This window comes from Saccostrea cucullata, unplaced genomic scaffold, assembly GCF_032062105.1.
Source record: "Saccostrea cucullata isolate Sc308-1 unplaced genomic scaffold, CSIRO_AGI_Scuc_v1 ctg7204, whole genome shotgun sequence".
Lineage (NCBI taxonomy): Eukaryota > Metazoa > Mollusca > Bivalvia > Ostreida > Ostreidae > Saccostrea > Saccostrea cuccullata.
The window spans coordinates 1-13,553 of NW_026927868.1; the positions used below are offsets into that span (position 1 = coordinate 1).

At 33.7% G+C, this 13,553-nt stretch overlaps 1 protein-coding gene and 2 long non-coding RNA genes across 6 annotated transcripts; 1 reads left to right on the plus strand and 2 right to left on the minus strand.

Moving 5' to 3' along the window:
- Positions 1-293: 293 nt before the first annotated feature.
- On the plus strand, positions 294-4,498 carry LOC134275704 (uncharacterized; the record flags this gene model as incomplete). Its single annotated transcript, XM_062757975.1, has 8 exons — positions 294-375; positions 479-674; positions 1,459-1,544; positions 1,709-1,802; positions 1,919-2,086; positions 2,228-2,325; positions 2,895-3,041; positions 3,773-4,498. Coding segments are annotated over 8 exons (893 nt in total), but the record flags the coding sequence as incomplete, so codon positions are not given.
- Positions 4,499-5,150: 652 nt separating this feature from the next.
- On the minus strand, positions 5,151-7,127 carry LOC134275705 (uncharacterized). Its single transcript, XR_009993882.1, has 3 exons — positions 6,989-7,127; positions 5,374-5,569; positions 5,151-5,191 (listed from the first exon to the last, which is right to left on the minus strand). It is a non-coding gene; the product is annotated as an uncharacterized LOC134275705 (long non-coding RNA).
- A 1,242-nt stretch (positions 7,128-8,369) lies between these two features.
- LOC134275706 (uncharacterized) lies at positions 8,370-12,702 on the minus strand. Of its 4 annotated transcripts, XR_009993885.1 has the most exons (5): positions 12,685-12,702; positions 11,301-11,471; positions 10,924-11,065; positions 10,416-10,520; positions 8,370-8,558 (listed from the first exon to the last, which is right to left on the minus strand). It is a non-coding gene; the product is annotated as an uncharacterized LOC134275706 (long non-coding RNA). The 4 variants fall into 4 exon arrangements; XR_009993884.1 differs by lacking the exon at positions 12,685-12,702 and having other exon boundaries at positions 10,416-10,571; positions 11,301-11,676; XR_009993886.1 differs by lacking the exon at positions 12,685-12,702 and having other exon boundaries at positions 8,371-8,558; positions 11,370-11,669.
- Positions 12,703-13,553: the final 851 nt, after the last annotated feature.

A 13,553-nucleotide genomic window follows, 5' to 3' on the forward strand; every position in this document is an offset into this window, starting at 1 on the left:
CCTTCACTTCAAATCACAATTTCACAAATAATTCGCATATTTTCACATCTTAATTACATATTTTTCAATATATTGTAGTTTTATAATACATATTGATAGATTTTTAGTAATTCACAACTCATTTATACGTTTTATACAAAGTTTTATGTTACGAAGTGCTAATTCCAAACTCAGACCCAATATATTGGGTTCCCGCACGGTAGCGTTTATGACGTCAGACCCAATATATTGGGTTCCCGCACACAAAGGGTTAATTCTCCTTCACTCAGTCTTTGTATAATGTATATTTTTAGATGAGCTGATCGCCAACCAGGAGATCAGAATGATCGCATCTGCTCCTAGAAAAATCAAACCTCCCCTCACTGAAAATCAGGCGTATGAGAGCCATGGCCCTTGAAGTTTTCAAAATTATTAACAATCAATGCCCACTATTCCTGCAAGATTTAGTTCAACAGCGAAATTCAACATACAATTTTAGATATCAAAAGACCCTGGAATTACCTAGGCCAAGAACCACTAGGTATGGAAAACAGTCATTCAGCTATGCGGCTGCTACGCTGTGGAATTCTCTACCAAATCATGCTAGGGAACTTTCCACCCTCAGCCAATTTAAAACTTTCATAGAGACATGGACGGGGGAAAAATGCAAATGCAATTCCTGCAGAAACCACAGCGTAGGGCTGCATAGCTGATGAGACAATGTTTAGAAACAGTTTTTTTTTTTTTTTTTTTTTTTTTTTTTTTTTGAAATCTTTCATTTTCTCTAATGATATCACCTATCTCATTCTTTTTCCTTTAACCTCACAATATGCATATCTTGCCTATGTAGGTAGGGACTGACCCAATCACTTGGCAGGATGTGTATTAATGAGGAACATAAATTATTTTAAAATTATTATTATTATTACTTATTTTTATTTTTATTATTTCCTTTGTTCTCAATTTGGTTTAGCTATGTCTGTGTGAATTTTGAATTTCCTAAACTTTCAAATTTATTCAATTATCGGGGTTTTTTTTTATTTATTTATTTTTAATATTATTAATAACACAATTAGTTATTTTTATCTGATTTATCTGAATTTATGAATTTAGTGCTTAATTTTATTACATGTACTATCATATGACTTTTATTTACTTATTTATAATACTCACGTTATATTTATTTTTGTTTCTCTTAATGTAATCATATTGCTTTTCAAGTTGTCTATTTTCTTTAACTTATTCTAAAGAAACTATAAACTCTTAAAATTGTTAAATTCTTAAAATTCATTTTATCTGTCATAATTTTTGTATGTGTATATATGTACATGTGTTTTTGCATGATAACTTATGTATAAACGTCTTTCTGTGATATTTTAACTGTGATAGTCGGTTTAAGAGCTCTACAGAGCTCATGTTTATTGTTATGTATGTATACAATGCCGACTTTAAATAAAATTTACTTACTTACTTACTAAGGATGGTAAGAAGGAGGGGGACCCTGCATATTTTGCATGGAATGAAGGAAAGGCCATGGATTTCTCTGATCCTGAATGTACAAAAAGGTGAAATTATTTTTCAAAATATGACCGACATCTTGTTTTTGGATGGTGGGTGGGTGGAGTTTAATTGAGAATATTTTACTAAAAATCTTTAAAAGGGTACATGTATAAACAGAGTAGCTTACAACTGAATAAAAAAATAATTCAAGTTTAATTATTTTACAAAGGAGGAAAAAACTCAAAAGTGAGGAGTCCCTGTCATCTTCACAGATGGACCAGTTGCAGATTCCACAAGCACCAAAATGTCAATATCAAGAAAAAGTAAAGCTCATTTAAAACACCAATGATGACAAATGACCAACACTGAAACATTTTCAATAATTTTTAATAATATATAAAGTTCTTTTAACTGTACATGATTTACAATATATTTTCAGTTGATATCAGAGCACAACTACTCAGCATCCTGCACATTTAACTGTACTCAAGAAATGCAGCGCCTCTCAACAGAAATACAACTGGAAAAGGAATTGCTTGCCCTAAAAATAGAGTCTAGTAAAAGGAAGCCAATATCAATCCACGATATTAAATACAACGAAGAGAAGGTACATTTAAAGGAATTCCAATTGTGATTTCCTATTTCCTAACAATTTCAGTTACTGTAATAAAAACTTGTTGCCATTGAGGGATGAACATCTTAGATTGACTGTTATGTTAACATATTTTGTTATTATTTGGGAGTTTAGGTCTCTGATCAGCAAGGGCATTTTCTCTATATAAGAAGAAAATGGAGACTCCCTACCCACCCGATGTATTTTGTCGGACAGTTTTCTGTACATTGCAGGTAAAAATTTTATTTATTAACTTTCCAGCCTCTTATTGTAAAGTACATTTTGGGTTCAGTTTTTGCTTTTCTTTAATTTTTAAAAAAAATTATTTAAATTCTCCTTTTCTTAGAATAAAATTCAAAAAGTAGCTTCTGATTGTAATGTATAAGACTACAGACATTGAACTTTGATTTGTTATCAAAAGGATTGATTTAAACTTGTCTAAATTAATTGTAAACAAAAATAAAAGGGGGCACCTGCTATTTCTTTAAGTGTTTTTCACTGGGGGGTGGGGAAACTTTTTTGTACATACTTAAGCAATAGGAGGGATTAGATAAGAATCAATTAGTATATCAGAGTCTTAAAAAATATACTTTGCATAAGCATAAAAAAATTCTATATCAGTCTTTTTAAAACCTTTGAATTTTGCTTAATTAACTATGATTTATCCAATTTTGGAGCTTTTTACCTAATTCTGGGTAGAATCCACCTTTATGAAATTATTGACTCAATTTTGACTTAATATCACTTTATTAACATCAAAGCACAAAAACAATTCATTGTACAAATATTTTATTTATTACAGTCACCAATATATCCAAATATCATCACCGGCCCAGACGTCATTCACTCCTTTGAATTGTGCTGGTAGCAGTAAGGTGTCATCATTTGAGATGGTCACAGTATCCAATACACTGAAGTCACAGGACTCAAATTTCATACATGTTCACAGGTAGGTGTATAGTCTTTGAAATTACCACAATTGACTAATTCTGGGACAGGTAAGTATGTAAGTATAGGAATGAGAGCACCAAATCCCCGGATGCACACATGGCTTTGTTTGTTATGGAACATTAAACCGAATACTGAATGGGTAGGCGTTACGCCATTGGCTGAAATCAGGTATTTAATTGTTTTCATTTTAAAGTAAAATTAATGACCTTTGAAATAAATGATGGGATGAGGGAATATTACAGAAACTATAGAAATGCCAGGGAAGATTTTAGGAGTGGGGGTTAATTTTTTATGCCGTGTGTTATTTACTGCGAATCTCTATAAGTTGAAAATAACTGCAATTTTGACCTATAAACGCCATGGGACCATATATTTTTTTCAGTATTTTTTGTTAGGGCTTAGAACAAAGTTTGAAATGATGCTAAAGATTTTTCTGAAATTGTCATAGTAAAGTACTGAGAGGGCCTAAGGTTTGTATGGAGTTCTATGGGAAAATAATTAGTGGTCTTTTCCCTATACAAGATGCTGTCTGATGGCGTAGTGTAGAATGTAGCGTAGAATGTTTTCCAAGTCGGCTTAAATGCAAAGGTTTGTTTTAAAATTTATCATAATGACTTGCAAAAATTTAATGCAGTTAAATTTATTGTATTCTTGAAAGATTGACTGTAACACAATTTTTTTTACACAATTACAAATAATCAAATTAATTTTTTTCCAACTTTTTTTCAGGGTCTCTGCCAAAATCTTTTGAGGATTTTTCCTCTGCTAGAGCATCCATGGATGCAAATGAAACAACCCAGGACATCCCAACACATATGGATAATCAGGCCATGGCCTACAGTATGTACAAAAGTTGCCATACTTTTAAAGCAGTAACTTGCGTGCCTCCAAATGGTGCACTTACATTTTGCTCCATGCTGTACCCAGGTTCTACTTCTGATGTAGCTATTGTACGTCACAGCCAAGTTTTACGAAAGTTCAAAGCTGGAGACCTTATTTTGGTGGTCAAAGGTTTCACCATTCATGACCAGTTGCCCCAGGGTGTCTGCTTAATTATAAAAGCTCTTTTATCGACACGAGGCCAGTTTACCATACAAGAAGCAGCACTGTTACAAGATTGCTAAAGCACTTATTCATGTGGAAAGAGCCAACGAGAGGATAAAGAATTACGAGATTCTCCGTCACATACCATCTACTTACAGACCAATCTCAACAAAAATATTTCAACTCTGTTCTTGTCTTGTAAACTTGCAAGCTCCACTTTTGAAAGAAATTACTTAAAGATACATGTACTTATTATAAATTTGCATTGGCGTGTGACAGTATACACTAAACAGTGAAGATATTCATACCAAAGTGCAAGGGATAAGCAAATTTTGATTTGTTATCAATGTCAATGGTTATATTTGTTAACTTTGTAGTATGTTGTAATACATGTACTTCAGAAAATGAAAATCCCTTTTGTTTAGCATGGATTTATTACAAGAATGTTTGGCAATTCGATTCTTCATTTGACAATATAATTTGGAAGAGGGTTTACTTATAATTTTAAATCTCTAGTTTAAAGTATATTTACCTTTAAAGCACAACTCAACAAATTCATGTTTTCAACAATTTATCTATTAAGAAAGACAAAAATGTTACATTTTCAATTTGAGAATAACATCTTCAATTCATTAATAAAATGATTCTAAATTTTGATATTCTTTTTTTATGTAGTACATAGATTTTATTAATCATCATTGCTATTTAAAATAGTCTTATAAGCCAGAAGTTTTATGATGGATTCATTGGATTGTGACATATCAAATCATACATTTATGAGACTTGGGAACATTCAACACATTTAACATGATTACCCATTTTCCATTGTTAGAAAATTCTAGAGGTACAAAACTAAGTGTCAAGAAGTTCAAACCAGAACTCAGTTTTCCATCAGTGCTGGAATGAAAATGTTAATGTAGAAATCTATCAGCTTTGGAACATTTGCTGTCCATTCAATGTCTTTTACTATTCTAATCACAATGCAGTCTACTCTTGTCCACACAATTAAGTCGCAGAATGTTTTGTTACATATGCGTAGCTGGCCTTGAATTTGATGATAGTACGGGTGACTGGTTTTCAGGCACAGGGTATCTTGTTTAAGATCTAAAAAAAAATCAAAAAACACTTAAGTTGTGTCATACCAGTACATATCCCCTCCTTTTTCAATATCTTCATACCATATTGAACAGCTGCACTTGTAAATTAATACATGTTTTGAAATCATTTACTCACCAAGATTTTTAATTTCAAAGTACTGGACAATACAGATTTTTAATGTTATTTACCTATGAAAAATCCTTCAAATTTTGTGCCCCATCTGCTACTGTTGAAGACGATGCTGTATATGGACACTTCACCTCTACAATATCAGGAATGGCGTCTTTGGCTTCTGGAGTTTGATAAAATACACTGCATGTTGGTGGTCGAACAACTAAGCCATCAGGTGAAGCTCCCAACACTCCGGATTCATGCAACCATATCCTTTCCAGAAAAAATTATAATACTACTGAATGCAAACAAACCATAATACAATTGATTTTGTAATGCAAACAAAGTCTAAGTAGAGCTTTTATAATCCTTCTACTTCAAAAAGCAAATTTTCTGGAATATGTTGGTAACTGAATATTTATGCCCCGCCATGAATATGGCCGGGGCATATAGTGTTTGTCATGTCCGTCTTCTGTCCTTCCGTCCCACTTTGTGTTTAGCTCTGTTCAAAGCTAAGTTTCAAAGAAACTATCCAAGATATTTTCATCAAACTTCATATGCTGATAGATATTGATGAGAGCTATGCAACTGCATCAACATTTTTTGACCTTGACCTTTCCTTTGACCTTGACCTGACTTTTCTTAAATAGTGTTTAGCTCTGTTTTAAATATACCATTCAAGATGGTGTTATCAAACTTTACATGTTGATACAAACTTGCATAGATGATGCATCTAGAGATGAACACTATCGGACTTGCTTCGGATGCTGGATCTGACCTAAATTTTCCAGATGAGTGACCAAATTAAAGTTTTTGGAGCAGGTCCATTCTTAAGGAACTATAAGCCCTACTTAGACCAAACTTGCTTGGATGATGCATCTAAGGATGGACACTACCAGACTTGCTTCGGATGCTGGATCTGACCTACATTTTCCAGATGAGTGACCAGGTTGAAGTTTTTGGAGCAGATTTATTCCTAAGGAACTATAAGCCCTACTTAGACCAAACTTGCTTGGATGATGCATCTAAGGATGGACACTACCAGACTTGCTTCGGATGCTGGATCTGACCTACATTTTCCAGAGGAGTGACCAGGTTGAAGTTTTTGGAGCAGATTTATTCCTAAGGAACTATCAGCCCTACTTAGACCAAACTTGCATGGATGATGCATCTAGGGATGGACACTACCAGACTTGCTTCGGATGCTGGATCTGACTCACATTTTCATTCCCAAGTAACTATAAGCCCTACCTAAACCAAACTTGCATGGATGATGCAGCTAGGGATGGACACTACCAGACTTGCTTCGGATGCTGGATCTGACCTATATTTTCATTCCCAAGTAACTATAAACCCTACCTGAACCAAACTTGCATGGATGATGCATCTAGGGATGGACACTACCAGACTTGCTTTGGATGCTGGACCTACATTTTTATTCCCAACTAACTATAAGCCCTGCCTGAACCAAACTGATCAAATTTTATACATGTACAAATTTCATGTTGCTTTACTAATATATCCTCGGCGGGGCATTCATGTCCTATGGACATATTTCTAGTTTTTTTTTTTTACAATTAGACTTCAGTAATTGATTTCTGTTTTTTTACCAGGATAAGTCCTGTTATTTGTTTTGACACATTGAATGTTAACATGTCAGAGGTTGAATGAATGTTATTTTGTGCTGTATACCTGACTGCTCTACAGCTGCATCAAAGTCCTTTTCATACTTTCTCAAAGCATCATCTTCATGAGTGATACCCCATGCAACAGCCTTGATGGACTCCAGATTGTAAGCCGACATCAGCTGTTTCTTCAGTGACAATGTCAATCTGGAGAAGAAAATATGATTTTTGGTTATTAATCTTATATTTCCTGCATCTTTATGTACAAATATCTAGTCATTACAGTCGAACCTCATTATCTCAAACTCAATGAGACCAAGAAAAATGTTGGAAATATCCGTGGATTCAAGAATAATACATAAAGAGTTACTGTATAGGGGATTAATTTCACGGGTTGTAATTTTCACGTTTTTCTCTCATCTGACACGATCGCGGTTTCTTGAATTCGCGGAATTGGTATATAATAAAAGTTACCTCCCTTGTCTATATTCGTTTAATCCATACCATAGCTACATGTAAACGACATTCTTCAGCGTTGTTTTTATTTCACGAACAACAGGGTAGGTTTATATAAAATTGATAGATTAAATTGATAATTAATTAAAACAAGTGCAGTTGTTAAAAGTCCTACACTCTAAACGTCAAATGCCTTTTCTATATGGTATTACGATGAGTGCATGTGCACCCAAGATCATCAATACAACGCGGCGAAAAACCACTGGAAGGAAGTAAATATGTTTACGTAGTTCGCCGAAATAATATCTTCCACATCTTCAGTAAGTTCGATATTTATTTGGATGATTTTTTAAAACCAAAATGTTGATAAAAACTAATATGCATGATAATGCAGGTAACAAATACACGTGGTAAAATTAGTTACGCACGGGTAATCAAAACCCATGGCCCACGTGTTTTGATTGATGAAACATGTAGCGTTGGCTATTAAAACAGCTTTTGAACAAACACGAGTTATTATCTGCCGATTTGAATTAAAGTAAAGCGTGATAATTAAAATAATTGAATGACGAGTACTACTCGTAATTACTGAAACGACCATATACTGCATGTTCATGTATATCAACCTGTCGTAGTCAACCTATCGTAGTCTATTCTCAAATTTCCAAATAAAGCATGGAGATTATTGAAAATTTATTCACTGTTTCTTGAATTCACGGATTTATTAACACCGTGAATATAGCGAATATTAACACCGCGAGTTATTTTCCCCCTATACAGTATCAAGAATAAAATGTCCCAGTCTTTTATAAATGGTTTGGACTTCAAAATTACTTTGACATATCCATGAAATATGAGATAATGGGTTTGAGATAACAAAGTTTGACTGTAATTTTAAAAGTCTATTTCGCAAAAATTTAATCACACGTCTTACCGCCTTTGCTTAGAACTGAGAACTGCACCAAAGTTGGAAGCTGATATGCTATGTTTCCTTACAATCGACCACAATGGGTTGTTTCATTGCCAATGCAGCTCTTTTAATGGATTCAGGGATAATGCATGCTGTAACCATACCATAGGGGTATCAGAATGAACATACTCTGGTGATGTTAACAGGTCTTCAATGAGAGGTACAGGTGGACCAGGTTCACATGGCTCTGGTTCAAGAATCCAATTCAATGCTGAAAAATTTCATTACTTGTGTCATTCTCAAAAATATCATCCATAATATCCATATCACATATACCAAGTATTTATATAAGAGTCCATACATTTCATTTTAGTGAACACTGTCATGGGTTTTTGTAATGTATGCATTACATATCAAATTTACAACTCACTTGCATATATTTGTTCAGAATTGTTCCTGTATATAATTTTGCACGTGGCATTCTTAGTGTGAAAATGCCATGTAAAAATTGGTGCAAATGTACAATTAATATTTACTTAATTATTAACAAGGTTTCATAATGACAGAGTATTTAAATAATAGAAGAATGATCTGATAATTCACAAGAATATGAAACAAAATATTTTTTTTAATGCAATTGAATAATTTATTTTTCCTTTCAAAAATGTATGCTCATGTACAAAAATGCTATCATATTTATAATATTGTCTTTCCAATTATTCAAAGGTTGTTATTAATATTTATTACATAGTATGTTCAAAAATTGGGCATTATACATAGCCAACTATATTATACTCCTCATCTTTGTACATTTGTTCACAATTAAAATTAACCATCGGTCAGTAACAAAATAACAGTTTCATAATACTCGTAATATAAAAATCGAATCAAACTTAAATAACAACAATAGTAACACCAAAATCATAACTTCCTTCTTATATTTTACCAATAAACCTTCCAAGGTGCAAAAAACACTGGTCACTTTCATCAGAGGGTCGGTTTAAGGCACTTCAAATATGAAGCAAATTTTTTAACAACTGATTTATTTATATTTAATGATTGATCATTTTTAAAAAAAAAAAAAAAACAAGAGGCCCATGGGCCACATCGCTCACCTGAGCACTGTGGCTAGGAAAAAGTAAAAATTGTTTTTTTATTGAAAAGTTTAAATCCAAAAGTAGTCCCTTGACCAATCATGGCTTTGCTTTTCTTGAGAAGGTTATTTTTAAAGAATTTTCCTATATATTTCTATATAAAATTTGATCATCCTTTGTGGCCCCGTCCTACCCCCGAGGACATGATTTGAACAAACTTGAATCTACACTACCTAAGGATGCTTCCATATAAATATGATCAATCAGGGTTTTGCTGTTCTTGAGAAGAAGATTTTTAAAGATTTTTCCTTTATATTTCTATGTAAAACTTTGATCTTCCATTGTGGCCCCGCCCTACCCCGGGGGTTATGATTTGAACAAACTTGAATCGACACTACCTGAGGATGCTTCCATATAAATAGGATCAATTATGGCTTTGTCATTCTTGAGAAGAAGATTTTTAAAGAATTTTCCTATATATATTTTTATGTTAAACTTTGGTCAGCCATTGTGGCTCCGCCCTCCCCCCGGTGGTCATGATTTGAACAAATTTAAATCTACACTACCTGAGGATGTTTCTCCATAAGTTTCATTTTTCCTGGCACAGTGGTTCTTGAGAACAAGATTTTTAAAACATACCATCAAATTTACATTCATTCCCAATTATCTCCCCTTGAATGAGGGTGTGGCCCTTTATTTGAACAAACTTGAATCCCCTTCACTCAAGGATGCTTTGTGGCAAGTTTGGTTGAAATTGGTCCATGGGTTCTAGAGAAGAAGTCGAAAATATGAAAAGTTTACAGACAGACAGATGGACAGACAGACAGACAAACAGCTAGATAGACAAAATGTGATCAGAAAAGAGCTAGAAATGAAACATTCCTCACCACAAAAGCCAGAAGAATATAGGGACCACCACCAGTAACATGTTTCTGGGAAGAACCAAACCAAGCAAAGATAAATATCAATAGTCCTGAATCTTCGATGCAGGACCAAGTACGAGAATTGCTACAAACACTACTCCGGAGACTTACCTATTATCCTATGATGTAACATACTTTGTCCACTGCAGCTGGTTCCCTCATAAGCTGGTAGCGAAGACAGTTCAGGATGTCCTGTCAACTTTGTTCCTCAACTTCCTGTCTTGGACAGAAAAGCAATAAGTGGAAATCTTTAGTGTTGCCTAGTGACTTTGAATTAAAAAGAAAGTTGCAAGATTGTGAAGGGGGGGGGGGGGTTCTGATGCTGTGCAGTTTAATTAAATGTACGAAATCTGTATTTCACAGTTTAATGCATTCATGTATTTTGTGAATTGTCTTAGGATTCGTGTAATAATTGTTGCTATGTATTATTAAGCACTAAATCTATTCAACTGCATGTGTAAATGGGGAAAATGTGAATATGTAAATGATGTATAATTGCAATGTGTAAAATGTGACATTTTCTTATATGAGGGAGTCAGTGTTCATGTAATTTTTTTTTCATTAATTATTTTATTTATCTTGATAAAATTATTTCAATTAACAATATTGTTTTTCTTACCAGTCTGATGAACTCAACAAAGGTTACAGAGGTGAATGGTAGAAATATGGGTATTACAGGTGTCAAAACTCTTCGTTGAAGACCAGACTGCATGCCGCACTGTAAAATCACCATTTTTGATCTTTAAAAGGGGAGGCTACTCCTGAAATCAAAGAAATTGTCATAAAAATGAGTAACCTGATTTTCTTTAGGTCTCACACAAGGAAATAATTTCACTATATGTTACTATATAGCTTTAATTAAATAAATTAATTAACTAGACTCTCAGCAGATAATTCATGAATGAGAAAAAAGATTAATGCTTAGACAAAATTTGAGATCAGAAAAAATATACCCCTTATGCGGCTTTTAAGAAAGAAAATTGAGACTAAACATACCTATACCCCGAAATACACATGGGCAAACAGCCAACACACCATCGAGGAAGTTACATCGATCATGCGTACCTAAAAAAAAAGAGTTCCCTTTGATTCAGTGGCACAATTCTGCTGATATGATATTCCTAGTGCATGAGTCCAAAATTAAAACTGTAGACCTACGTAAAGTTCCTGAAAATGAAAAAAGAAAAGAAATATTATTGTCTCTATATACATCATACATAGAACTACATTTGTTCATTTTAATTAGCTATCTCCTTGCATAAGACCTTTAAGGGTAATTTTATGCTATTTACCATGTGCACTGATTGCCATAAAACTAAAGAAAAAATACCAGCCTTACAAAGTCACTTAACCATGACCTTTGACATACCTTACTTAGAATACCCTGGACAATTTGGTTTAACTTAAGACTTCTGAATTTTTAAATGCAGGTTTTGATAAATTAACCATTTAATATACTTATGAGCTCATAAAACTGTTCTTTAAAACTGTATGATAAAGAGTGTAAAAACTTTGAAACATGTTTGGAAAGTATTATCACACATGTGATATTATGGGATAAATTATCACCACAGAAAGATCAAAGAAAATCACTGCAGATATGCAACAATAATTCTTATCATTGTTTATTGTATGTCAAGTCTAGAATATGATATATCATTACAAATATTATGATTTTTAGCCGGGCACATTGCTCGTAGAGCAATGCTCAGCTATTGCGACGGTGAGCAACAGAAAATGCTGCTTCTTCACCGCCAAATTGAGTTTACGAGTAAAAGTATGGTACGTGCACCAGCCGCTGTTGAGAAAACAAAATCCATTCAACACCTTAAGAAATAGTAAATTGAATATTTTTATCATAATATTAAATTGTTTAATATTTTTTCCTGGCTCCTTTGACTAATATTTTACAAAGTATAATTCAACGGGTGCGAAAGGTTTTCACCAGGTATCCCTGTCTGCATCATATTCTATAAACAATATAATTAAAATTAGATGTTAGATCTGCTCGCATACTCGCCACACTAACATCTAACAAGTCATCCCATTGAGGGTCACGTAAGAGGTTAAATTCGGAACGCCTCAAGATTTATTCGCTTCAACAATATATGATGATTTTGCCAGCTGCGATTTGATTAATTGATAGAATTTGACCTCTGACGTGACCCTCAACGGGATGTTGTTAGATGTTAGTGTAGCGAGTATGCAAGCGGATCTAACATCTAATTTGAATTAGATTGATTCTATAAATAAAGGTTGTACTATCAGGCTAACACAAATGCAGGGAACATCATTAATGACTTAATGCAAATCTCCCCGCTGAGGACACATCAGTGCAGAGACGTTTGACCTTAATCTTGCTGCATCGGTGTTTATTTACTTCTGTTTGTATATAAAGCCGGATTACCCCGACACAATACGTGATAAATATTTTTCGCTGTTAATTTCTAGCTATATTTTATTTTATTTTTAAAACTATTTAATATTATACATGCCATTGAGATATTTTTGTGTGTATTACATATTCTCTAAACGTCTGAACATGATTTTAAACTGTCACCACAGTCCTTGTTCATTATCCTGTAAATGAGCCCGGCTCAATACATTTACTATAAAAATAATTGGACAAATTTGTGAATGACAATATTCAATCATGCATAGCAATTAATCTTTTCCAGACATTCCCCTTCTCCTAAAAATTTGTCGTGTTATTTATTTATTTATTGCAAAGTCGTCCCTGGACTAGGGCTACGGTCAATGCAGCTGCAATGGGCCATGCAATTTCGAACCCTGCGTGGTGAGAGTTTGTCCCGAGACACAGTTAGATTATTCTAACTAGCACCAATATAGAATAAATCATACCGATTAATCAACATCACTACAATATGAGGACGTAAAAATAGGATAAAACATCCTTTAGCTGTTTAGTCCAGCAATAAGCCACTAAATTGTTTTTGAGAGTGTGACTAAAATGGGTAGCGAAACCCGGGCCGGGCCGGGATTTTCGATAACGAAAACCGGGTTTTTGATAATCACGAAATAAATACTCATTCTTTCTTCATGAAATTTACGGACATAGTTTATTATTCTAGGATTGGCCTTCGCTGAAAGTTTTAGGTCAAAATGTTGTGTTTTTCAATGATTATCACCGATTGTCCTTTTCCAAGTGTCTAAAATGGGTAGCGAGCCCGGATTACTCATTTTGGCGGATTAAACTTAATTTCGGCAGCATATTTACAAGTATTTCAT